The 25,561-nt window shown below is 55.0% G+C and overlaps 7 protein-coding genes across 7 annotated transcripts; 5 read left to right on the top strand and 2 right to left on the bottom strand.

Annotated features, from left to right (window-relative positions):
• Positions 1-376: 376 nt before the first annotated feature.
• GUITHDRAFT_88450 (hypothetical protein) lies at positions 377-4,764 on the top strand (the record flags this gene model as incomplete). The annotated part of the gene is made up of 16 exons (XM_005828279.1): positions 377-697; positions 755-1,261; positions 1,308-1,448; positions 1,496-1,567; positions 1,728-1,808; positions 1,863-1,925; positions 2,174-2,344; positions 2,464-2,504; positions 2,928-3,168; positions 3,334-3,396; positions 3,489-3,582; positions 3,710-3,837; positions 4,108-4,164; positions 4,346-4,384; positions 4,429-4,572; positions 4,618-4,764. The coding sequence occupies 16 exons, from the start codon at positions 377-379 to the stop codon at positions 4,702-4,704; spliced, it is 2,250 nt and encodes a 749-aa protein (XP_005828336.1). The 3' UTR covers positions 4,705-4,764.
• A 4,284-nt stretch (positions 4,765-9,048) lies between these two features.
• On the bottom strand, positions 9,049-12,818 carry GUITHDRAFT_142054 (hypothetical protein; the record flags this gene model as incomplete). Its single annotated transcript, XM_005828278.1, has 13 exons — positions 9,049-9,101; positions 9,331-9,364; positions 9,470-9,533; positions 9,574-10,013; positions 10,857-10,907; positions 11,125-11,172; positions 11,220-11,282; positions 11,547-11,585; positions 11,645-11,751; positions 11,799-11,877; positions 11,926-11,997; positions 12,272-12,311; positions 12,355-12,818. The coding sequence occupies 13 exons, from the start codon at positions 12,816-12,818 to the stop codon at positions 9,049-9,051; spliced, it is 1,554 nt and encodes a 517-aa protein (XP_005828335.1).
• A 1,758-nt stretch (positions 12,819-14,576) lies between these two features.
• Positions 14,577-16,266, top strand: GUITHDRAFT_112564 (hypothetical protein; the record flags this gene model as incomplete). The annotated part of the gene is made up of 7 exons (XM_005828277.1): positions 14,577-14,703; positions 14,747-14,852; positions 14,902-15,088; positions 15,141-15,609; positions 15,662-15,740; positions 15,790-15,911; positions 15,956-16,266. 7 exons carry the CDS (start codon positions 14,577-14,579, stop codon positions 16,264-16,266), a joined length of 1,401 nt encoding a protein of 466 aa, XP_005828334.1.
• A 1,427-nt stretch (positions 16,267-17,693) lies between these two features.
• Positions 17,694-18,421, top strand: GUITHDRAFT_153849 (hypothetical protein). Its single transcript, XM_005828276.1, has one exon. The coding sequence runs from the start codon at positions 17,991-17,993 to the stop codon at positions 18,165-18,167; it is 177 nt and encodes a 58-aa protein (XP_005828333.1). The 5' UTR covers positions 17,694-17,990; the 3' UTR covers positions 18,168-18,421.
• A 682-nt stretch (positions 18,422-19,103) lies between these two features.
• On the top strand, positions 19,104-19,922 carry GUITHDRAFT_153848 (hypothetical protein). Its single transcript, XM_005828275.1, has 3 exons — positions 19,104-19,461; positions 19,535-19,681; positions 19,730-19,922. The coding sequence occupies exons 1-3, from the start codon at positions 19,129-19,131 to the stop codon at positions 19,799-19,801; spliced, it is 552 nt and encodes a 183-aa protein (XP_005828332.1). The 5' UTR covers positions 19,104-19,128; the 3' UTR covers positions 19,802-19,922.
• A 25-nt stretch (positions 19,923-19,947) lies between these two features.
• On the bottom strand, positions 19,948-23,092 carry GUITHDRAFT_112562 (hypothetical protein; the record flags this gene model as incomplete). Its single annotated transcript, XM_005828274.1, has 7 exons — positions 19,948-20,020; positions 20,065-20,150; positions 20,191-20,253; positions 20,776-20,856; positions 21,816-22,277; positions 22,425-22,927; positions 23,008-23,092. The coding sequence occupies 7 exons, from the start codon at positions 23,090-23,092 to the stop codon at positions 19,948-19,950; spliced, it is 1,353 nt and encodes a 450-aa protein (XP_005828331.1).
• A 203-nt stretch (positions 23,093-23,295) lies between these two features.
• GUITHDRAFT_158223 (hypothetical protein) lies at positions 23,296-25,049 on the top strand (the record flags this gene model as incomplete). The annotated part of the gene is made up of 4 exons (XM_005828273.1): positions 23,296-24,245; positions 24,365-24,518; positions 24,737-24,764; positions 24,961-25,049. The coding sequence occupies 4 exons, from the start codon at positions 23,296-23,298 to the stop codon at positions 25,047-25,049; spliced, it is 1,221 nt and encodes a 406-aa protein (XP_005828330.1).
• Between the last annotated feature and the right edge of the window lie 512 nt (positions 25,050-25,561).

The raw sequence follows: 25,561 nt of genomic DNA, 5'->3' as shown, positions 1-25,561 counted from the left end.
GGAGGGAGGGAGGGAGCGAAGCTGGTAGAGAGAATGAGACAGGAAGAGAGTGAGAAAGTGAGTGAGGAATGGGAAGAAGAGATGTATGGAAGTATGAGGGAAGGTATGTGAAGGGGGAGGGTGGGGAAGGGGCAAGGGGATTGAGGGCAAGAGTACTTGTGGAAAGGAGGGTCTTTCATCGTTGAATCCTTCAGTCGTCTGACATGAGCCTGCAGGTCGATGATGAACACGATTGACTTGTAAAGCCCGAGCAACAGTGAGCAGAGAGAGAGAGAGAGAGAGAGAGAGAGAGAGAGAGAGAGAGAGAGAGAGAGAGAGAGAGAGAGAGAGAGAGAGAGAGAGAGAGAGAGAGAGAGAGAGAGAGAGAGAGAGAGAGATGGCGGAGAAGGCAGCAGTGGTCTGCAAGGAAGTGTTGCAGGGGCTCGATGACGACGTGCTGGAGTACATCAGTGGTGTTGTGCTGGACGACGACCAGATCCTTCCCAAGGAGGAGCTGGTGGAGGTTGTTGCTCCCCTGCTAGTGAGCAGTGAGTTTGTGTCGGACGAAGCAGAGGCAGAGGCTGTGGCCACGAGGCTGTGGGACGCGCTTCACAATGCGGAGGGAGTGAACAAGGAGAAGAAGCCCGACGTCGTCCTGCTGAAGAACGCTGTGCTCATGGGGGGGAAGGAGCCTGAGGAGGAGAGCGTTGCGAAGCTCGTGGACGTGAAGGTGATCTGCTGCCTGTCTCATCTTGAGAGGATGACATGCATCTAGGTGGATCCGATGCTGAAGCGACGGGGCGGGAATGCCTTTGCCTGTGCCACCCAGGAGGAGGAGATCGACGTGCATAGCAAAGCCGCGATCGCCAAGGCTCGGTTGGATGCCAAGGCGGAGGCGAAGAGACAGGCTGCCAAGCAGGAGCATGAACGGCAGATGCTGGCGATGGAGGAGGAGCTGGAGCAAGCTCGGCGTTCGGTCGCCTTGTCGCGCATCGCAGGGGATGCAGCAGGAGAGATCTCAGTGGTGGAGTCCGAGTGCTTCGACCTGCCCAACCCTGGCGGAGGAGAGAACCTGCTTGAGGACGCAAACATCCGCCTGGTGTCTGGGCATCGCTACGGCCTCATCGGCCGCAACGGAAAGGGAAAGAGCACGCTCTTGCGGTGGATCGCGGCGAGGAGGGTGAAGGGATTCCCCTCGCTCATGAGCATGCACTACGTGGCGCAAGAAATCCCCCTGGCAGCGATCAACGAGGGCATCCACCCCGTCGACATGGTACTCAAGGTACGAGGAAAAGTCTGACGTTCCCAGCTGACCGGACGGGCTGCAGGCAGACATCGAGCGAGAGCTGCTGCTGGAGCGACAGAAGACGCTGGAACGAGACGCCATGTCGGATGGAGGCACGTCCCATGAGTCCGCCTTGAAGCTAGCGGATGTGGTGGAGCGACTGATGGCGATCGATGCGGACGGGGTGAGTGAGAGGGGAAGAGGAGGGCGGGGATTGACTTGCTCGCGCAGTCTGAGGGTCGAGCAAGAGCGATGCTGGTGAGCTTGGGATTCTCAGAAGAGCTCCTATCAAGGCCAATGAAGGTGCGAGGGAGAGGAGGAGGAGGAGGAGGAGGAGGAGGATGAACCGATGAAGGTGCGAGGGAGAGCAGGAGAAGGAGCAGGAGCAGGAGCAGGAGCAGGAGCAGGAGGAAGGGGGAAGGGGGAGCGGGAAATGATGAGGTTGTTGACGGTTTCTGATCAGGCACTGTCTGGAGGATGGAGAGTGCGCGTTGCTCTCGCTGCTGCTCTATTTGCAAAGCCCGATATCCTACTGCTGGATGAGGTTGGCGGAGAGGAGGAGAAAGAGGAGCAGGAAGCTGAAATTTTGATCTTGCAGCCGACGAACCATCTCTCGATTGATGGCGTGCTGTGGCTGCAGCGAACTCTTGCTACCTCGACGGTAAAACAAACATCTCCTCTTCCACCACCACCTCCACCTCCACCTCCACCTCTTCCTCTTCCTCCTCCACCACCTCCACCACCTCCTCCTTCCTACATCACCACCACCACCACCTGGACCACCACCACCTCCTCCTTCTCCTCCCTACACCACCACCACCTCATACTTCTGCTTGCCCCCAAACCATTACTGCTCGTCCTACCCCTTCAGCATGTCGTTGCTCTCTGAGTTCTCCGACTGGCCTGCAGGTGTGGAAGAGCAGGATCGTCGTCGTCGTCTCGCACGACCGCATGTTTCTAGATGCTGTCTGCACCGACATGCTGCACATCAGCGGCATAGCCCGACGTCTGACCCACCACAAGGGCAACTACAACGAGTATGAAGAACGAAGGAAAGAAATGCAGGCGACATACGCCAAGGTCGAAGACGAGCCTTCTCTTCTCTTCTCTTCTCTTCTCTTCTCTTCTCTTCTGCTCTTTTTGTTGCTCGTTAATTTGTTCCTCTCTATATCTTCTGAGAGTTTGTTCAATCTCTGCAGTCTGCTGAGCTTCGTGAGAAACGACGAGAGAAGTTGCTCGAGTGAGTTTGACTTGATGCTGTCAAGGCAGTTTTGACGAGGTTTGATCAGATACACGAGAAGGCAAGGCCGAGCCTACACTCTCTCTGGAACCATCGGTCGCTTTCCTCGCCTGTCCGCCTTCCTGATGATTGTTTGCAGCCGCGAAGATGATGCGAGTGAAGATGATCGACAAGCTCGACGCCGGCAAGTTTGAGAGGAAGAATGATGATACTGATGTTGATGAGGAGGAGACAGATGACTCGTATGCCGATCACGATGCTGCTGCTGCTGCTGCTGCTGCTGATGATGATGATGATGATGATGATGGGGAGGAGGAGGAGGAGGAGGAGGAGGAGGAGGAGGAGGAGGAGGAGGAGGAGGAGGATGTCTCGTATGATGATGATGATGATGATGATGATGATGATGATGAGGAGGAGGAGGAGGAGGAGGAGGAGGAGGAGGAGGATGTCTCGTATGATGAGGATGATGATAATGATGAGGAGGATGAGAGTGTTGAGGATAGAGGGATTGATAATGCTCTCAGAGGCGGAGAAGGAGGAGGATGAATTTGCTTTCCTCGAGGAGGATCAGGAGCTCGAGCTGTCCATCAAGGGAGGGGGCGTCCTCCCTCTCCCTATCGCAAGATTCTACAACGTCTCCTTCGGATATCCGGTCACTTCCTCCGTCTTCTCTCTCTCAAACCTTCTTCTGCCCTCCTTGCTTGCTGTTCCTCTTCCGCTACTACAATATTTCCCTTCCCTTCCTTCTCCTCCTCTATCTTCCCTATCCTCTCCTCTGCTCCCAAAGACCTTGCGCCTGCTTCTCATCGTTGCATCTCAGGACTGCAAGCCTCTCTTCCAGGGAGTCGAGATGTGCATCGACGCGAAGTCACGCGTTTGTCTCCTCGGAGAGGTCGGGACACACTTGTGGAGGCTTCCCTGCCTGCATTTCGCTACTTCCTCCTTCATCTCTCATCTCATCATCTGACTTGCTCGTGTCGACAGAACGGTGTCGGCAAGACGACGCTGGTGAAGATCTTGATGAACTTGCTGGAACCAACTTCAGGAGTTGTTGAGAGAGACCTCGGCGCTCGTATAGGTCAGAAACACTCCAATCTGCTGCGCAGGGTGCGAACTGATAAGTTCTTTCTTCCCATCTCCTCTCCACTCCACTCCTCTCCTCTCCTCACCTCTCCTCACCTCTCACTTTCACTTCCCACCTACAGCGCTTGTCAATCAGCATCATGCTGACCAGATTGATTTGAACTTGACTCCCCTTCACTGGATGCATTCTCAATTCCCCGGTGATGGTTCGTACCAGCACGAGCAAGAGCTCAGGAAGCAGCTTGCGCAGGTTTTCTACCCTTCTCCCTCCTCCCTTCTGCTCTCCCTCTCTCCTCCCTGCCCTCTGGTGTGCTGCATTCCTTGTCCTGCTTCGAACTTCTTGCTCTTTCCTCCTTCCTGCTTTCTTCTTCTCCTTCCTGTTCTTTTCTTCTCCTACTTTCTGTTCCACAAGTTGCGCTCTCCTTGCAGTTTCATTGGAATGTGCTTCATTTAATCACTCCCTCCCCGTCCTGGTCCTGCTCGTGGTCCTGCTCGTGGTCCTCCTGTTGACTTGGTCTAGTGTGGCGTCACGTCCGAACTGCAAACAACGAGAGCATCATGTCTCTCTGGTGGTCAGGTTGGGATCATCTCCATCCTAACCCCTTATCCTCACCCATCCTCCTCCTCCTCCTCCTCCTCCTCCTCCTTCTCCTCCTTCTCCTCTCTTCTTCTTCCTTCTCCTTTCTCCTCTCCGCGTCCTCGTCCTCGTCCTTGTCCTTGTCCCCGTCCCCATCTGCCTCTCTTGATCGAGCATGCAGCGTTCTCGTGTGGCGCTTGCGGCAGTCTCATATACCAAGGTACCCCAGGAGGGAGGAGGAAGCTTGCTAACGAGCTGTGTCAGCCGCATCTGCTGATCATGGACGAGCCGACCAACAACTTGGACATCGAGAGTGTCGATGCTCTCTCGGAAGCCGTGCTCAACTTCGACGGCGGTGTCGTCCTGGTCAGTCACGACCAAACTTTCGTTTCTGCTGTTGCGAAAGAGGTGAAGGCAGCGTTGCTCGAGAGGTTGCGTTGATGGTGCCCTCAGGTGTGGGTGCTGGGAGGAGGAGTGCTGAAGAAGGAGGAGAGCTTCGAGGCTTACCGCAAGAAGATCATGAAGCAGCTTAAGGAGTAGCCGACACCCTGGTCTTGTCGAGATGTCATGGCTGCGATTGTAACAGACTGTCGAACTCTGATATTCTTTCCTTCCATGATATCACCGCATCGAGTTGTGCTTCTAGTGAGAGGATGACTGTATTGCATGCCTCTAGCTCTTGATTCAATGCTAAAAGCCACAATGAGAAGGCAGGGCCAGAGCATCGCACAAACCTGAGACGTTCTGCTGAAGACTCGCTATCTCGTTGTCCTTCATCTTCAACCTGTTTTTGTTTCACTGCAACACAGCCATGTTGAAGATGTAGATATGTTGTACAGTGATCGTAGATGCAAGTTTTCTGCCTTCCTCATTGAATCTTCTTTACAACGATCCATCAGCTCCTGCTGCAAGCACAGAACTCTCTTCCGGAGCTCATCTACCAACAACTTTATCATTACGAAAGACAGATACAGCACTCGGGTAGCATAAAGAATGAACATGCTCTCATTCAACAATTTTCCTCGAAATTCGACAGTCTTCTTCATACATACACAAACGCTCTTCGCACATGTTTCTTTTTCCTTCAACAGAGATTATCCTTCTTCTGCATCAACAATGTTTCTTCTTGATAAACAATCTTTCTTCTTCATAGACAATCATTCTCCTTCATAAAGAATCATTCTTCTTCTTCTTCACCTTTCGCTTTCAGCGTCTTCTCGTGCATTCTGTTGCTCATGCGCAGCTCCTCCGCCATGTCGTCCGCCCTCCATTCCTTCCTGTCCATTTTTTTTAAGTTTGACATTCCCTACCCTACCCACTCTCCGATACCTACCACCCCTCTTTTCACCAACTCGCCCTGCCCCCCTCCCTCCTCCTGCACTCGTTCCCTCCCTCCCGTTGTCTCCTCCTCCCCCTCCTCCCTCCTCTTTTCGTCCTGCTTGCTCTACGTAGCTTCCTCCTCCTCGCTTCCACTTTCCCCCTCTTCCTTCTACTCCTGATCCTCGTTGTTCTTGTCATTGTTGTAATCATCACAGTCCGTATCATCTCCTGTTTCCTTCTAGAACTTTCCTTTCCTGTTCATCTGCTTCCATCCCCCCCCCCCCCCCCTTCCTCGTCGCCGACATCTTGTCGCCTCACATCCTCCTTCTCTCGCATGCTTCTTCGAGTACAGCCGACCATGACTTCTCTTCAAACCTCTTCCATGCTCACCTCTCCTGATACGCGCAGCAACACGTTCATTCAGCACTGCCATTGAAGTCCCTGCCATCGAGCTCGCTGCTGCTGCTCGTCTGTACCTGACATGGAGGAAGAATCGCGTTTTTCAGCATGTGATGTCTCACTGCATTGCAATGAGGCATCGTTCAGTATCCAAGACCTCTCGGGAATACATTCAGCAAGCGCTTTGAGTTTTGACCGCAATCTCCGTGCTAGTGTGTCGTCTTCCATCATGGATCTAATGATCCACGAGATGAGTTTTATAGATCACAGCCATGAGAGGGACCTGCAACTTCTGTTCGATGAGAACTTCAGGCTCTTGACCGACGACAAGTTTCTGGTGTATGACGAGTTTTCCGGAACAGCCAGTGAAGTCGCAGGACGGCATGTTGAACAGGTTGAGAAGTTTGTGGAGAAGATAACATCTCGCGTTGAACGGATAGTCCATCTCGTCCAGACCCAGGAGCATCTGCGATCCATCGCAAACTCGAGAAGAGAGAGGAGCAGGTTAGTCGCTGATCGACTGGACGCGGATGTAATTGCGCTGTTCCAAGGGTTTCATGACAAGATGGTATGGAACAGTCAGATGTCTACGATCCTCGATGAGATGGAGATATCACTGAAGACAACTGAGAACAACCTCCTGTTTGCTAGTCAACGAGCTGCTAGAGCCAGGTCGTGCTCGGACAGGCCTGAATCCTCACTTCTCACAAGTACCTTTGACGTCTCTCTCGACGGATCGCAGGCCGTTAGAACGCTCGTTGACATGTCAGTGGATGCGCAGAAAATGCTGTTGAGGATGAAGATGTGCAAGGACGAGTCTCGCATCCTCAGACGACATGTCTCACACCTGCAAACACGATTGCTCTCCTTTCTTTCGCAGCAAGATAGTCTCAGTCAGAGAGCCTGCCGTCAGTTTGCCAGGCATCTCTCCCGAAGACGAATGAGGCGTTGTCTTGACAGATGGTGCGGCTTCTCGCAATGGCAGAAAATCTTTGACAAGTACACGAGGAAAGTTTGTCTAACTGCGTCTGTTGTCTTGTTGTCTTCGTCCTTCAACTGCTGGCGAAGAGACAGTCATCAGAGTCAAGCTTGCAAGCATATCGCTTCTTCTGTTCGACTGAGACATGTCAAGATTGTCAAAAAGAACATCTTCGAGCGATGGTCTTATGAATGTCTGTGGCGGAACGAACTGGTGCAAGTGCATAGAAACAGGCTGCAAAATCTAGGTAATCACATGTTGTACAAGCTTTCTTACAAGGAGGAGAACATGAACTGTGTTTGTTCAACACTCAGAACTGTCCTACACAGATGGTTCACTTGCGCTCTTGAGATGAGGAGGAGGAACGACAAGTTTGATCGAACACGTCGGCGTGCGAGGATCAAGTTGAAGTCAAGATGTTTCGGTAGGTGGCTTGATCATCATCGTGTTCGACGATGGCGCAGTCAGTTGTTGGACGATTTTCATGCTCGTCGGCTGGTGAAACTGCTGCTGGACTTCTTGACGAGGTGGTGCGATGTTGTCAAGCAAGTTCGACGATGGAGACATCTGTCAAAGGACTTCTTGTCTTGCTCTAGACTTGGTCTTCTTCGAAAGAATTTCGTGCAATGGCGCTGTTTTCACCACGGCAAGTGTCAACGGAAGCAGATCAGAGAGATCATGAGGGTGGTACAGGAAGGAGGAATGATAAGCGTGTTGTCGACATGCAGGGAGCTCTTGGGTCAGCGAGCAGCACAACACATTGGAGATAACGATGAGCTGCAGTTTCATGACAAGAGATGTTTCAACGATGCAAGAGCAATCATCATCAGACATCAGCAGAGGTTGCTTCCACCTGCTGGTCAGAGGCTCCCGGGGTTTTCGGTGGTTTTGCTTGCTTTCCATCAGTTCGAAGTTGCGATACATCTGACGAGAATGAAACGGAGGGAGATGAATTGCAAAGAGGCCATGATGTCTCGCAAGCGAGCGAGGCAAGTGATGCATGCTTGGAGAGGTTTGATCAGTGTGAAGGTGAGGAGGCGAGATGTCGAGAGAGTGTCAACGAGACAGGCGACAGTTGTGTTGATAAGAAGGGAACGTCAGATGTTGTCAAGCCTCCTCCACCAATGGAGTTACCTCACTCTGCGTCGCAGAAGCAATCATCTCATCTCTCAGCATTTCCATACCCGCAAACAGTCTCATTGTATCAGAAGGTCCATGTCAACGTGGAAGATGGCATGTCTTGGGTCGAGCTTGCTCTGTCTTTCTGCGACAGATCAGATGCTGGTGAAGGTGCAGCGAAGAAACCAGGAGACCATGATCGAAACTTACTTGTGTTGGTGGAAATTCTCCCTTCGACATTCTTCCATCGTTGGCAGACTGTTGGCAAGACATGGGTGCAATGAAAAAAAGCATCTGATCCTCGACTGTCTTGCGTCATGGAGGAAGTCAACAACGGTAAAGAGCAAACTTTCCTTCATCCTGCATCGCAACGACAGAAACATCATGTCTACAAGTTTTCATGGCCTCCGCCAGATCTTGAGCATGCGACGAGGGAGGGCGAGACAGAAAATTTCCCTCCTCGCCCTCTTCTTCTCCTCCTTGAAACTCGCCGTCCTCCTGCTACGGCGCAGATCTGAAGCGGAGGCCAAGATTCGCTCGTTGCTCTCCTCGTCCTTTTCCTCCTCCTCCATCTCCCGCTGGAGGTCTCAAGTCTCGCTCCTGAGGAAGGGGAGGAGGCTTCTGTTGCGCGGCGATCTCCTCCTCCTCTCCTCCTCCTTCCGCCGCCTCGCGCGCAGCGTCTTCATCAGCAGGAAGTCGCTGCTGTTCATGACAGAGTGGGAGGGAGCGCATGGGAGCTGGTCGGCGGCGACTGAGATGGAGTGGACGAGAGAATGGATAGAAGAGAACTGGAACATGTTGCGCAGATGTCTTGCCCTGTCGTGCGAAGCCAAGAGGATGTACAGGAAGCAGATGAGAAGCTTTCAGATTGTATGCAACAAGTGAGAAGACGTTTTTGACGCTCCTTGCCTTGTTTGCTATTCCTGCTCCCCTCGCAAGCCTCCTCTCACTTTGTTCTTCTCATCTTGCTCATTCTCTTTTTTCTCCATCTCTCTTGTCTTCGTCTGCTGCTCCTCCTCGTCCTCCTCCTCGTCGTCATTCCATCTTTCTTCCGTCTTCAGCTCCACCTAATCTCTCGAATTGTTTGTGCGCGTTCGGAGTGTTACAAGGAACGAGATGCCTGCGAATCATGTCAAACTCACACTGAAAACAACAAAGAGATCTTCACAGCGATCGCTTGCGATCTTCGAGTCCTCCTCCTCCTCTTAATCCACCGCCACCGCCACCATCTCCTCCTCCTCCCTCGCGCATCCGTGGGGTCGGCATGAGTAGCTGCTCGCCCACACCGTTGCTGTCAAGGGGCAGACGGACTGCTGCCAGTCAGGAGGATCGAGCTACAGCAACCTCACCTGTGAAGGGCTGCGACCTGACTAACGCTTCGTCCTGTTGTCGAGGTAGGTCAGGAGCCGAAGTAAAAAGGATGAGGAGGAGGAGGAGGAGGAGGAGGAGGAGAGACAGCAGGAGGCAAGAGGCAGGAGGCAGGATCACCTTTTCAAAGCTGTACTTGCTCGGTCCAGACTCCATGAAGGCGCTAGTGGTCGCTTCCTCGAGCCTTACTGGAGGTCAGGACGTGGAGGGAGCACGCAGAGCACCTGGAGGATGCGAGAGGAGAGGAGAAGAGCGAGCTCGTGGCTGAGAGCTTTCCGTCCCGCAGAAACTCCATGGGGTCTTCCTCGCGCACTCCTGAGCTCCATAGGAAGCTTCTCGTGTCTTCATCTACCCTGTCCCTCTCCTCCCCTCTCCCCTCCTCCTCCTCCTCCCACAGAGCCTCCTCCTCCTCCTTTAGAACCTCCTCCTTTAGAACCTCCTCCTCGTCGCTATCGCTCAGCCTCGGTCCACCAGCTCTGAAGATATCTGCTAGCATCACGTTCCCGCTCGGTCTCGACTGCTCCGTAGCTTCCTTGACGATACCTCGGATCGCTATCCTCCTCTCCAGCTCCTCCTCCTCCTCAGCCAGTCGTCTCCCTCCTGACAGCAGCGCACTGTCCTGCTCCATGGCGTCCACCTCCCGCCTGATGGCATTGAGCCGCTCCTGCAGCTCGTCATCCGACGTGCTGCTGCTCTCTGACCTCAGCATCATCCGCTCTCTCTCCTCCTCCTCCCTCTCCCTCTCATCCTCCCTCTCCCTCTCATCCTCCCTCTCCCTCTCCCTCTCCCTCTCCCTCTCCCTCTCCCTCTCCCTCTCCCTCTCCCTCTCCCTCTCCCTCTCCCTCTCCCTCTGCTTTTCCCTTTCCTTCTCCATCGCCATCTCCCTCTCCCACTCAATCATCACGTCCCTCTCCCTCCTCTCTTCGCCCACATGAGACCGTTGCCTGTCCGATCCCGCCGTCTCTCGTTGGAGAGAATACTCGACCTCCCCCTCGTACTCCACTCCTCCTCCTCCTCCTCCTCCTCCTCCTCCTCCTCCTCCTCCTCTTTCAGCGTCGCTCCTCCTGGTCCCCCCAAGGGAATTTCTGCCTCCAGCTGCCTTCATCGTTGCCGAACGCTGCTGCTGCCCCACTGATTTCGGCGGGGAGGAGGTAGAGGAAGGAGGGGAGAAGGGAGGAAAAGCTCTGTTCCGCCGAGTCATCTCCTCCCATAGGGGGAACGACGAAACCATATCATTCGAAGAAACTCCTGCTCCTGCTCCTGCTCCAGCTACTGCCGCTGCTCCTGCTCCTGCTCCAGCTACTGCCGCTCCTGCTCCTGCTCCTGCTCCTGCTCCTGCTCCTGCTCCTGCTCCTGCTCCTGCTGCTCCTGCTGCTCCTGCTGCTCCTGCTGCTCTTGCTCCTTCTGAAACAGCAGCTGCTTCTCCTCCTCTGGAAGACAGCATAGTGGACAGGGTCTCTGCTCTCTGAGCGCGGCGTCAGCTGGGCACATGTGGAGGAGAACGCACGTGAGTAAGATGGAACATGTTGCGCTCGGCATCCTGGACCAGCTTCGAGAGCTGCAGGGGGAGAAAGTCAGCTGCAATGCAGCGGGAGGAGCGAGAGAGGAGGAGGGAGAGGAGAGAGGAGGGAGAGGAGGAGGGAGAGGAGGAGGAGAGGAGAGGGAGAGGAGGAGGGAGAGGAGCAGCGGGAGAGGCGCAACGAAGCAACAAGTCCAGATCAGGAAGGGAAGAGGAGGCTGCAACAAGATAGGAGGATTCGACTCTTGCGCCGTACCAGGGGGCTGGCAGATGTGATGGAGTTCAATCTCGACATGTCGTGATGCTGTTGGAACGACAATCATCCCTGAGAACTTGAACATTGTCTCTCACGTTGCTCAGCTGGCTGCCCTGCTGGGCCCTCCAATGCTGCATCTCTATCATCTTCTCCTGGGCCTGTGAGCCCGTCAGCATGCGAAGAACGCTCATCCCCCCCACCTCCCGCCGCCTCCTCCTCCTCCTTTCCCACCCCCCTCCCTCCCGCCGCCGCCTCCTCCTCCTCCTCCTTTCCCTCCTCCTTCTCCTTCTCCTTCTCCTTCTCCTTCTCCTCCTCCTCCTCGCCTGTCGTAGGAAGTGCATCTTCCTGTCAAACTGCTCCTCGAGCTCCGCCACCTTGAGCAGCCGATCACTTGCTACTTGTTACACTCCTCCACAACTCACCACGTTCTTCAAACTCTCCTGACTAGTTGCGGTTTGTGCCTGCAACCATTGGGAACAAACTGTGTTACAACTCCCCTGGGAAACCGCTCTAGTCTCACCGCATACTGCAAAGACATGTTCATCTTCACGTCCTGGCTGAACGTGCTAGCCGTCTTGTCGTGCGAGAGACGATTGTCGGCGATGTTGGACGGCGGGGTCAAGTCAACTTGATAGTGGATGTCAGAGAAAGGAGGCAAACACCACGAGACTGACAGCCGTTCCCTTGGAGCGAAGATGGATGAATCACCGATGCTGTCCTCATAACTTCCAAGTTTGGTCGGAGATCAAGATTCTGAGGAGAATTGTTTGAAAAACAACCCTTGAGCAACATCATTCAAACCTGTTCTCTCCCTTCAGCTCCCACATGCGATGCAGTGCCAGGAAATGGAGTTATCAACTTTTCTTGCAGCCCCTGCGCATCATTCACAGACAGAATTTCCTTCGTATGAGAAAGAGAGTGTTCACATAGCGATCGCTCTGTCGCTCTTGCTCGGAGGGAGTGAAGATTTCTTGCCGTGACTTGATAAGGTCTTGAGCTGACCGCAACAGAGTGCTCGCTCTCTCTTGCCTCTGCATCTTGAAGTGAGAGGAGCAGGAACAGCAAGAGCAGGAGCAGGAGCAGGAGCAGGAGCAGGAGCAGGAGCAGGAGCAGGAGCAGGAGCAGGAGCAGGGGAGATGATGTGTACCTCCTGCAGCCTCTCCTGCTCTTGTCTCAGCCTCTGCTCCCTGCCGACAGGTCATGAAGATCAAACAGCAAAGAGGAGCATACAGGTTGTACAAGTTCTGCTCGTCCTGATGAGGATCGGACACCATCTGCAAGGAGTCGTCCATCATCTCCTCTTCTTCAGACCGCAAGAAGGCCAGCCGGTTCCGCAGCTTCCCGATCTCCATCCTTTGCTTCTTAATCGTGCTCATGAGGTGGAGACTGTCGCTGAGCTCGCTGTCTGTCTGGATCCGCATGAAGAAGGCATCATCCTTCAGCCGATACCCCTCCTCCTTCTTCATCCTCTTGCTCTTCACCAGCGAGGACGCCAGCGAGGGCGCCGCCTTGTGAAGGACCCGTCCGATCCCTTGCTCCTCGGGCGGCTCGGACATGCAGACGATCTTGTTGATATGCTGCATGGAGATGTCTTCCATGGCCTTGGAACGAGCCGATGCTGAGAGCATTGCTGCAACTGCGTCCTCTTCCCTTCTCTCGCCCCTACAGACGCCCCCCGAGCGCCTTCCGACCATACTGCGAGCGCCGTTGTGACTGGGCTAGTCAAATGCAGAGTCAAATGTCGAATGTAGTGAAGGGGGAGGTGGGGGGAATGGATGCCAGATGGAGAAACGTTGGGGTGAGGGAGGAGGGTGGAAGAGAAGGAGGGAGGAAGAGGTGAGGAACAAGTGCAGGGAAGTGCTCGGAGATCGAAGGAAGACGCAGAGGAGATTTGAGGGATCCGACCATTGTTATGAATGGCATTTCAAAGAACTCGTGACTTCCAAAGTCATGAAGTAACGAGTTCGGTTTGAGTCTTCCAGGGAATGCGAAGAGAAGAGGCGAGATGTAGCTGGTTCAACATCATCTCGATCAAGACTCGCTGAGAACTCACTCACATCAACCAGCTTTCTCTCGCTCTCCGTATGCAGGAATACAGAGGGAAAGCAAACTGCTTGATTCCTAGCCTAAGACAGTAAATATGGGTGAATGATGTAGGTTTGAGAATATTGTCAATAAACATCTGCTTGTATTTTATTTCTCAATTTTCAGCAATGCCGTCTGTTCTATCGGGGGAATTTATTTCATGGGGGTCTTCCACCAAGGTGGCAAGATGTCAATGATGATTTTCAGTAAGAAGACCATTGCGACAGCACCAAGAACTGTCGTTCCAATAAAATGCATGACTGAGAAATTTGCCCTGTCAGTACATTCAAGTCAGCTCATATATCAAAACTCACTTGTTACAAGCAATCAAATACACAGCTTCGGACTAAGGACAATCTCTGAGCATGTGACAGCAAGAATAGACCAACCATGATCTCATATCCTAATCTAGTTCAAGAAGACACACGGACGGAATAGGCAGCAAATTACTTCCGATGAAAAACAGCAAGATAATGGAACAGGTTCAGACATCGCACAATTCATTTTTCGAAACAATATCTAATCATCACGATGAAAACATCTGTAGCTTTACGAGGGGAGGCAATGCATGAATTCTTACCATTCTGAGATGATTCTCTCTCTCTCATCCATCTCCTCGTCCTCCTCGTCCTCCTCCTCGTCCCTCCTTCCTGTCTCCCTCCGCCGCATCTCCGTATCTGAGCGCATCTTGAGTTGACCACCCCTCAGCCTATTGACCCTCAACAACCGCCGAAAAATTTGAGTACCCGTACTTTAAACCCTCTTTGCGGGGAATTGAAAGGGGGTACGGTGATATACCCACCCTTCTAATCTGAGAATACGTAACGGCTGTCATTTCCGCCAACTGAAGGCCGTAACGTTCAAGTTCGGGGTCAGTAGGTGACAGAGATATCGCAGAGGATACTAGAGGTTTACCGACCCGACGGCCGTTTGGCTCGGGTAGGGTCTACCAACAAGAATGGCAGGAAGGCGATGAAGAGTGTAGAGGAACAGCGATGGGCGGTCGAACCAAGCAAAGAGGTCGGGTGGTGGATCACAATGATAGGAGCACATGATGGCTTGTTGATGCGTTAGAGTTACACTTCCTCTCCCTGGTATCTGAGAGCCGCAGCCTTGCTGGAGATCCGAATGAAGGCTAACGAGCACATCTACATGGCAGCTCTCGGGCGCTGCAGACTGGTCGTGACAAAGGTGTCACTATCCCCCCATGATGAATTGATGTCTCCACATGCATGATGAGAAGATTTATTCACTCTGATGTCTTCATTAAACAGAAAGCATTTCTGCGATCTGAGCTTTGGATTTCTGCGTTGCTTCATGCAGTTCTTGTATATTTTCGCAATCGGCTGACTCCAACTGACTGGAACATGTACTCATATCGCCTGTGTGTGGATGAAAGTCTCACCACCCTTGGTAGCGCTTCGATGCGATCGAGCTTGGCGCTGGAAGTCAGCTTCGTCTTGTCTCTCATGGTTTTGCTGAAGCTTTACACGGGTAGATATCGACATACGGGGCATACTTCTAACGTGCCGCACAGGATTTGTTTATTTCGTGTCTGTCGAGAAATCTCTTGTGAAGGCGACTAGCCGACTGCAAGTGCTGGCAAACGAGGCGTCGCATGTGCTGAGCGACGCGATCGAGGGGTGATATTTGCTCAGATGCTTCAGTGAGGTTGAACGCCTTGGATCGCAGGTGGCGTTACTTCCGCCATAGCGTCGCCTTGTACGCTTTCACCGTGGCTGCTGCACAATCAAACGAGGCGACGAGAGCTGGGCCGCCGAGAGATCACTCGCGCGTGACGCCAGCGGAAGCCAACGACCTCGCCAAGCTCCTCTCGCAACGAGAAGTCTTGAGCGACAGGGAGCTTGAGGAGCTTCAGGTCAGGAGACTCGATGCTCAAGCTGCTGATGCCTCTGACTTCTGCTCATCAGAACCTCTCCAGCATCGCTGCTGTCCCCGTCATCAAAGCTTGGTGTACTCAACATTACATGGCGCTGCTGCCGGACGCTATGTCGACCCCTCTTCTTCAGAGAGGGACAGAGAACTTGTGGAGCGCGCTGGATGATTTTGAGTTGAACAAGTCTTGCCATGGCTTCAAAGACATCATCAGCTGCTCTCGGATGGTCACAACGATCGGCTTTCTGCTCCTTACATACACTTTTATGTTTGTAAGCAATCACGGGAGTTACATCTCTATCGGGCTTCTTCCTTTGCTGATCCTCCTGCTCCTCTTCATCGACGAGATGGCAAACATGTCGTTCGAAGCTCCTGCACTGCTTGTGAATGACTCGAGTCGACTCGTTTCCCTCATCGATGATACGTTGGAGAAACACTCGCAGCTGTTGCAAAGTCAGAGAAAGGTCATCGAAAGGAAGCGTATGCTTGAGAATACTCAGACTGGTGCAATGCAATGAAGCTTCCTCTGTTTTCTCTATTTGATGAAGCATCTCAGATGAATACAAGCGAGGTTTCAAGATTCTCAAGCAAGAGCTTTGTGACAAGGGAAAGCAGCCAAGCGAGGGGTTTGAAAGGTGTTTGATTGTAGATGTTGCGGGTTGACACGAACTGACCTGATGAAAGAATCGACGTGGATCGAGATCGCCTCATCTCTGTTGAAGACCTGCTGGCAGCCGTGCAGATCCTCCAGCTCCCTGTGTCCGACGACGTCGTGAAGCTGATCTTCAACAACATGAACCCCAGCAGTGAGCTCCTTGCTTCCTCGCGCTCGATGGCTTATTCCCCACAGGTGAAGACAAGGTGGGATTGGAAGCCTGGCAGACGTTCTTCAGTGGAGCCTCGGCTGGCTTGCAAGAGACGGAGGAGGACGGGAGAGCTTCGCCTGATCCTCGGGCGATGCAACCCAGGACAGGACTGAAGGAAACTGCCAAGCTGTATGAGGCCCCCAAGACAGACGATGCTTTGAACCCGGAGGCAGGCAAGGTGAGAAACAGAAGCAGCGTGCTTCCCAAGACTTCGTTGATGTACGAGGCCAACCGAGCTAAGCTCTCGCTGTCGGATCTGCTTCACAATGATCGACCTGGGGCTGCATTAAAGTGAAACCACCGTCATATATGTGTGCCGTGACTGGTGTATGTAAGAAGCAAGGGGCCCATCATATTGACATGTATGTGTGGTTGCAACAAGTGTACGTCAGAAGTCGCATAGCGTTGTTGTTGACTCTGACATAAGCTGATAACGTCTCTCTTCTCTTTCCCAACCTCTTGATCCTGCCCGGGCCCGCCCCGCCGTTGACCGTTTTTCGGTCCGTTGCTAACATCACCATGGCTAGCAGCAGGCGAAGGGGAGGAGGGAGAGAGGAGGAGGAGGCGGTGCGGTGAGAGGGAGAACGTCATGTACCACAAGCTGAACAAGAATGTGGTGGAAGCGAGACCTGGTTTCCTCTCCCGCCTCCCTCCCTCCGTCAGGCTCTCCTCCGAGTCGAACTCTTGTGCGGCAGCTCGTTCCTCCTTGCGACTCTCTGCTGACGCCTTCCCTGTAGACGCGTTGAGATCGCCCCGACTTCACGCAGGAGACCTCAGTGAGCTCAAGCTCCTCAGCCTCGTCGCTCTGACGCGCTGCAGACCCGGAGTTCCACAAATCGCATGCCTTTCTGCGAGTACTCCGACGTCCTTGTACCTCCTTGCCATTCATTCAGCTTACTCTCAGGTGGAGGCGCTGCTGATAGGAGATATCGAGCTCGAAGATTTCGTTTTGCTTGTAGAAAAGTGAGTAGCAGGAGCAGCAGCAGGAGCAGCAGCAGGAGCAGCAGCAGCAGCAGCAGCAGCAGCAGGAACAGGAGCAGCAGCAGGAGCAGCAGCAGGAGCAGCAGCAGGAGCAGCAGCAGGAGCAGGAGCAGGAGCAAGGACAGGGGCAGGGGCAGGGGCAGGACTTGTTTCATTTGATGGGAGGAGCTCAGGTCGATCGGCATGGAGCGATGGGCCCTGTGGAGTGAGATCTTTGCTCGGCTGAGGATGAGCAAGGCGAGGCAGAGGCGGCAGGCGAGCACGTCGGAGCCTCTCCCCTGCTCCACTCACTTCCTGTGACCTGCAGCCCTCAAGCCGAAAACTTCAGGCGAGCCCGCGCGACAAGGGCTGGGAGGGGGAGGAAGGAGGAGAGAGCGTGGAGGGATACGCAAAGAGGATGAAATCTCAAGGCTGCCAAACAGACTTGGACCAGGCCCTGTCATCCCCCGTAGGACGAGCCGTCGCTCACGGGCAGTCAACACTTCTTCCTCAGGCGACTCGACTCGCTCCCGAGCGACAACCTTGCCTGCAACTCCCTACCGAGAGAGCCCTAAACCCCAAGCCCCCCTCACAGCCCTCCAGCGCGAGGAAGAAGCCTACCCCCCGCTCCTCTCTTGCTGCGTCAGCTTCTCCTCGCCGTGAGGTCAGAGCTGCGGGGCATGCGGCGATGCGAGGAGGAGCGAAGGTAGCAGACGAGGACGAGAAGCTCGTGGCGATACTGAAGCATCTCGCAGACCCAACCCGACGACCATGTGCGACCGTCTGAGAGCTCGAGCAACGAGCATGCCCGGGAGCCTGAGGCCCCGAGCGAGAAGATGGCGTCACCCGTGAGTCGAGTCGTACTGGAGCTGGCAAGACATGCCGACAAGCCCGTCGCCTCCAAGCGTGAGAACGAGGTCGCTCGAGCCCCCGAACCTGACCCGATGCAGAGGATCACGACAAGAAGGTGCAGATCTTGTACCTCGTCAACCAGGTGGCGATCGTCTCACGTGAGATGGTCTTATGTCTTGGCAGACCATCGGCATGCAGCGACACGCCATGTCGCTCAAGATCGCCGCCAAGCTTCCCGCCATCATCGGGGCTCACGCGGCGCATCTAGCGTGGGTGGATGCCAAGACCAACGAGTTCCTCGAGGTAGTCGGAGAGTCCCGGGCCCTTCCTGACGTTCCGCCGCAAGTTCCCCGACGGCGACGGCGGGCGCGTCAAGTTCGTTGACGTCAGAGAGGGTGGGATAGCGGCTGAGGCGCTGAGGAAGAAGAGCTTGGTCCAGGTGGGGCTCAGCTGGGCGAGGCTTACGGCTGATCCTGTGAGTGAAGGTCAAGGACGAGGGGACCATCGACGGCTCGTTGGGCCCGTTCGACCTGGAGGTGGGAGGGTCTGAGCACTCGCGCTCTGAAGTCCTCTGTGTCCCCATCCTTGACAACTCCACGACTCCATGCGCGGTCAGTCCCTGACAACCTTGATGAACTTGTTGTTGTCGTTGATGTTGTAGAAGTTGATCTTGATGAACTTGTTGTTGTCGTTGATGTTGCAGAAGTTGATCTTGATGAACTTGTTGTTGTCGTTGATGTTGCAGAAGTTGATTTTGATGACATTGTTGTTGTCGTTGATGTTGTAGAAGTTGATTTTGATGAACTTGTTGTTGTCGTTGATATTGTAGAAGTTGATTTTGATGACATTGTTGTTGATGTCGATGTCGTCGACGTTGACGCGGTTGTCCAGCTGCTGACGATCGGGAGCAACGCGGAGAGGTTCTCCGAGTCAGACGTGGAGACGACCGAGTGGCTGGCGGTGCTGCTGGGGAACGTAATGCATCACAACGAGCAGCTGTACGTCAAGCAGGATCAACTGGCGCTCGTCCTCCGCATCGCTTCTCACGCTGTCACTCTCTTCCAACAAGGATGTGTGGTAGGAGCAGCGGAGGGCCTCCCAGCGTCCGTGACTTCCCTTGCTGCCCAGGTGGAGGACCCGAGGTTCTGGATGTCTGCCTTCGATGCTCAGATCGCGCAGGCACATGGCGCGAGCTGCTCGCCCACGCCCTGACGCTGCATGGCAGATCGCCCTGGTGCACAGGGAAGAGGAGGAAGTGGAGCCGCTGCTGTACTGCATCTCGTCCGATGCTTCCAAGGACGAGGTCTCTATGATCACCTTCCCCTGCACGGGAAGACATGGTTGGATGCTGGGGAAGCGAGACGGGGAGCCCTGGGTGTGCGAGCACGCCGAGGAGGTGAGGGGGCTGGATCGCAGGATCGACCTGGGGGGCTCGGAGTGGGTAGGGAAGACGTCGCTGATGCTGGTGCCGGTAATGGAGCGCAAGGAACAAGATCCGCAGGTGATGGCGATCGTGATGGCCGCTAGCACGAAGACGGTGATGCACGAGACGCACGCGATGCTGATGAAGGCCATGGCGATGGCGGTCAGAGATCAGATCCGCGAGCTCCTCGACGGCTGGAAGAGAGACGAGAAGAAGATCTTCAAGCAATCCTTCGTGCGAAGCCGTGAATTTGAGGTCGTAGCCTCTTGTTCCGCTTCCTCCCTCGCTCCCTCTCGCTCCTGCCTGACTGCCTCTCACCATCTTTTAGGACTCGGCTTCGCCCATGTCGCAGCTGGAGGAGGAGATGAGCGAGCAGTCACTTCATCTCGATCTGACTAGCCTCGCCGACTTCTCGCCGAGGATCGAGGAGAGCTCGAGCCCGCGAGAGGCGATGCCGCAGGACAACATCTATGCGGTGAGAAGAGGCGAAGGGGGGTGAGAGGGAGAGATAATGCGCTTGCAGTACTCCAAAGCTGGGATCGCGAAGATGCTCGACATGGAGGAGACGGCAAAGAGCTCAAGACGAGGCTGGTAGAGGAGCTGAGTAGGAGAGAGAGGAGACAAGTGGCGAGGAAGATGGTCAACTTAGGAGAACCTTGATCAGTTGCTCATCCAAATCCTTTGTCTTGTAAGATACAAATACAGCAAGTAGCTTCATAGAGCTCTTGTCCCTTGAGATGCTCATGCTGCCAACATCAGCAACTTGTACATGCGCTCGTCCAGCTCGGCCTGCGAATTGATCCACTGCAAAGCGCTACGAGACGATGAGCGAGACAACAACAGACACACTCTCCTCACCTCTCCCTTCCTCTGCCTCCTCCTCCTCCCTCGAGCTGCTCTACAGTCTTGACGCTCATCTCCAGCTCCTTCTCCAGGGCCTTCACCTGCTCCAATTCACCCTCTCGTCTCCTCCTCTACGCTTACCGCTCCACCCAAGTCCTCCTCCAAGCGAGCAAGCGGCACCCGAGACCATGTCACACTGACCTCCTGGCGGTCAAATCAGCTGTGGTGGTGGTGGTGATGATGTTAGGGAGGCGGAGGAGGAGGAGGAGGAGGAAGAGGAGGAGGAGAAGGAGGAGAAGGAGGAGGAGGAGGAGGAGGAGGAGGATTTAGGACCTGAGGGAGAAGCTCGCGGAGAGAGCTGAGGGCGACATGCAGCGATGTCTCATCCATGGCATGCAGGCGCGCGCGCGTCCAACCACACGTCTCCTCCTCCACTTCGAGGCCCAACCAGCCGCTCGACAGGTTGGCAGTATGGAAGGCTTGAGAGACATAGAGGGAGGGAGAGGGAGAGGGAGAGGGAGAGGGAGAGGGCAGGGGGATCAAGAGGAGGAGTGATGTGACGAGCGAAGAGATGGTGTGGGAGGGCTGCAGCGAGAGTGCGAGAGCGACTACGAGGATGTCGGCGGAGATCGTCAAGTCCTGCCTGTTGAGTGACGACAAGGCAGCAGCTCAACGTCGGTCAACTCACCCGGGGGAAAGGAAGCGAGTCATTGCCGGCGACTTGACCTGCTCCGACGAGCCGGTCCCCCTTGACTGCGACCTGAGCGATGACGTGCGCATGTCGAGCTGAGAAGACACTGCAAGACGCTGCGGGAGTTTGAGAGACGAGCAAGAGATGAAGATGATCAGACCGTCTGCCTCTATCTCAGACTGAAACGTCCAGAGCAGGAGACAGTCGACAAGAAGACTGTCCGTCAAGTGTTGCGGTAGGGGCGAGGTACAAGAAAGTTCCCCGACCTCTCCTGGTTGAAGTTTCTGCAGAAGAATGAGCAAGGGAGGGCAGGACCAAGATAAAACGAAGCGAGGACAGGAGTAGAGTAGAGTAGAGTAGAGTAGAGTAGAGTAGAGTAGAGTAGAGTAGAGTAGAGTAGAGTAGAGTAGAGAAGAGGAGAGGAGAGGAGAGGAGAGGAGAGGAGAGGAGAGGAGAGGAGAGGAGAGGAGAGGAGAGGAGAGGGGAGCGGGGGAAGAGAGTGCGAGGCATTGGCTCACTTGCACTCTTGTGCTTCGACTTGAAATCCCCTCAACTCCTGACAAACTCAACATGGCGAAAGCGATGGGACAAGGAAACTAGCAGCTGACGTCAGCTCCCTCTCCTCGTATTTCTAGCACCTTGCAGATGCTTCCTCCCCTCCCCTTCCCCTCCTCTTCTTCCCCCACCACCTCCGTCTCCACTTCCACTCCTCCTCCCTCCTTTCCCCGTGAACGAGACTCACTGGGTTCAAAAACTTCACCACCAGCGTCAGACGGTCCCGCTGCGTCACCTTCCTGACCTCCACCACCCTCGGCAGGAGCGCATGCGAGCACGGCACTCGCCTTCCCTCCTCCTCCTCCCTCCTCTCAATTGTTGCAGCCCCTGCTCCTGCCTCTACCAGCCCCTCACAAAAGGAGCTCAATGCGCTGCACGGGCGACACGAACGGTGAGGAGGGGGGGGGTGAAGCAGCTGAGGTTGTGAATGAGCTCGTTCAGCGACAAGGGCAGCAGCGTGCTGTAGCAGGAGCTCCTGCCAAGAGCCGTCAAGGGAGGAGCGAGCAGGACAGAACCTTACCTTCCTCCTCTTCTGCTCGTTCAGCCTCAACAAGTCTTCAGTACAGTTCCTCTGCTTCGCCCTCAGACAAGTTGAAACTTTCTCCAGCCCGTCAAGCTCGCTCCTAGGCTTGTGATCTTCCCTTGACCGACCGACGGCATCATCTTGGCCCGACCACTTCACTCTCGCCGTCTCCTCCATCTCCTCTTCCATCCCTTCCCCTTCCGACATTTGCAACCCAAGGTAAACATCCTCCACCTGACTTCTCGCTCTTACCCGAACCATCCCGTCAACTCCCTCGGCTACTCGCTCCACCCTCAACTCGTGTATCACCACCAGCGACTTGTCCTCATCCTCCACCACACACAGCAGACGCGCGTGCTCGCCCTCCTCGCCCCACCCCTCAAGCACCGCCAGCTCCTTCGGAGGTCCGCTCAACTGAACCGTCCGCGTCACCTGCCCCTGAAAGCTCACGAGCAGCACCTGCCAGGTCCGCAAGCCCAGAGCGAAGGAGGAGCGACAACTAGTGAGCGAGACGATCTGAAGTATGCATGTCGCCTCTCTCGCGTACCGGTGAGGTAGCTCGGGACCCCCTCTCCCCATCACCCCACCGTTGGGTACTCGAAGCACCTGAAACCTACATCTCTTCTCCTCCTCCTCCTCCACAGTCCTCAACACAGCAACAGGACTGGCGAGGTTGCCATGGAGGCAGAAGCCTGCCAGCATGTCCGAGGCGCCTGCCCCTGACGTGTCGATCTCGCTCACGCACCATTTCACCGTCACCTCTCCCTTGCGCAAGACCTGCTGCGTATGGAAGACCACAAGGTGCGAGGGGCGATCCTGGAGGACAACAAGAGGTCCATCCAGTATGCAGGCTCGAGCCTGATGCCCGTGCATGGAGGGCGAGGAGAAGACCTCGTCGCTCTCTGCCGCATCCGAGACTCGCCGAAGAGAGTAGGAAACACTAGCCAGGGAGTCTCGCAGCTGCAACAAGAGAAGATAGGAAGAACTACTGCAAGAGGCATCGTACACAAACGTGAAAGCAAGGATCTCTGCCTCTTTGGTATTCAGATTTGTCGTGCTTCGACCCACCAGGCGCAAGTCCTTGTCTTTGCCATCGTGAGCGTACTGTCCTAAGAGAAAGCATGAGAGGACATATTGTTCCTCCCTCTCAGCACAAGCCTCCCTTCTGCCTCTTTCATCATCTCCTTACCTGTCTCCAACTCCGTCGTATCCTTCTTCAGCTTCGCTCGCATCACTCCTCCTCCTCCTCCTCCCCCCGCCCATCCCTCCTTCATGGAATCCCGACGCCTCCCCCGCCTCAGAGTCCCAGTCCACTGTACCACCCCTACCGCCACCCACCCCTACAAACGATATTAATAGAACCCCTTCCTTCCCTATTTCTTGGTACCCCCAATTTGTCCCTTCAAAGGACCGGTATGCAGTCCTTCCTGTCGCTCGCCGCAAGATGATGGAGGGGGAGGGGGAGGTGAGCGGGTTCATGCGGGTGTTCGACGGGAAGAGGGGGAGGAAGCAGCCGAAGAGGAAGTGTGTTGACTTCAACTCCTCCTCTCTCGCCCACCTGCACTCCCGCGTTCTCTTCCGCGACTACCGTGACCTGCAAGACATCCAGCCGTCTCTGGCCTACGACAAGAAGCTTCGCCCTGCCTACTCCTGCCATGAAAACCCTGCGAGCTGCGTGACCACGAAGCTGGCAGACACATCGGTGAACAAGAACAACGCCTACTCCCATAGATGCCCCGTATTCGCCATCGCGTGGACCCCCGAAGGTCGAGGGCTGGTAGCAGGGAACTCGCAAGGGGAGTTCACGTTATGGGACGGTTACGAGTTCAACTTCCTCACCATCTGGCAGGGGCACGATCAGTCTGTGCAGTCAATGACTTGGAGCCACAACGGAGAGTTCATGGTGTCAGCAGACAAGACGGGGCTGATCAAGTACTGGATGAACAACATGAACGAGGTCAAAAAGTTCCAGGGGCATAAGGACTCGATCCGATCGATCAGCTTCTCGCCCTCAGACCTCAAGTTCGTCACGGGAGGAGACGACTGCGTGCTCAAGATCTGGGACTTCGAGACGGGCACGGAGGAGCGGGCGATCACTGGGCACCACTGGGATGTCAAGTGCTGCCATTGGCACCCTTACAAGCCACTGATCCTCTCGGGAGGGAAGGACCACAAAGTGAAGCTCTGGGACGCGAGGAGCGGCAGCTGCCTGGACACCATCCATGCGCACAAGAACACGGTGAGAGCGTGCGAGTGGAGCTCCAACGGCAACTGGTTCTTCACGGGAGGCAGAGACCAGAAAGTGAAGCTGTACGACCTGCGCAGAACCAACGAAGCCGTGCTGACGTTCAACGGGCATAAGAACGAAGTCACTTCGCTTGCTGTCCATCCCTTCTATGAGACCCTCTTCGTCACGGGCGACTACAGGTACCTCCTCCTTCCTGTCCCTCTATCCCTTCCCCTCCTCCCATTCTCCTTCCATTTTCCTTCTCCCTCCCTCGACCTCCTCTGCTCATTCGTTTCTGGTCTTCTCAACTTTCCTGCAGTGGTTCCATCCTCTACTGGTCCACCAACAGCGACGAGCCCATCGCTGCCCGTCAGAGTGGAGAGCAGGGAGCGCATGAAGCATGCATCTGGTCCCTCGCCTGGCACCCTCTTGGTCACATCCTCTGCAGCGGCGCCAATGACCACACTTGCAAGGTGACTGAGTACCTCCTCCTCCTCCTTCTCCTCCACCACCACCACCACCACTTCCTCCTCCTTCACCTCCTCTTCCTCCTGACATCCACCACCACCATCACCACCACCTCCTCTTCCTCCTTCACCTCCTCTTCATTCACCTCCTCACCTCTTCCTCTACTCCTTCACCTCGTGCTCCTTTCACTCTCCACACTCTCCTCTTGTGACAGTTGCTGTAGTTCTGGTGTCGCAATCGTCCTGGTGAAGGTGTGCGCGAAGTTGCCGCAGTCAAGGAAGGGTCGAGCAGAGCTGACGACAGTCGCCTGCCTTCCCAGCTCACTCAGCCCAGCTCGAGCTGGAGGGACAGCGGCGAGTTCCCTGGAGGGAAAGGGAGCGGTCGAGGAGGAGAGCAGCAGAGGTCCGGGCAGGGGCAGCACGGCGGCAGCTATCTTCACTCCTCCAGGAACGATCGCGGCATGCCTCGAAGGGGGGACGATGGCGCGCCTGATGGCCCGGGGCGGATGGGCGGCGACAGACAAGGAATGGAGGTGAGAGGAGGAGGAGGAGGAGGAGGGGACGCGGGGGGGATGGAGGAGGCGAAGAGGGAGGGAATGAGAGGAGGAGGAGGAGGAGGAGGAGGAGGAGGAGGAGAAGGAGGAGGAAGCTGACGCAGAGACAGGGTGGGGACGGGAGTCGTCATGGTGGTGGGTGGGAGAACCGGTGGGGAGGAGAAAATCCATCCAAGTCCCAACGGAGATTCTGATAAGGGAGGAAGCAAGGCAAGGAGACGATTGCAGCAAATGTTGTGTTAGTAGGGGAATGAGGAGGAGGAGGGGGAGGAGGAGGAAGGGTCTCACAATACTTTACATCAACAGATGGGTTGAGAATAGTCTCCTCATCAATACAACATGTCAAACCTTCACCTACTCTTCCCTTGTCTTTCCACTTTGCTCTTCGTCGTCCTCCTCGTCCTCGCTTGACCTCTCACTTGACTGCTGCTGCTGCTCCTCCTCCTCCCCCTCCTCCCAGTTTTTTCTAAACTTTTCGCTTTGCTCCTCCTCCTT

Source organism: Guillardia theta (assembly GCF_000315625.1).
Source record: "Guillardia theta CCMP2712 unplaced genomic scaffold GUITHscaffold_60, whole genome shotgun sequence".
Classification (NCBI taxonomy): domain Eukaryota; class Cryptophyceae; order Pyrenomonadales; family Geminigeraceae; genus Guillardia; species Guillardia theta.
The sequence above is the reverse complement of the archived record's forward strand: the minus strand, read 5'-3'. Positions and strand labels throughout refer to the sequence as shown.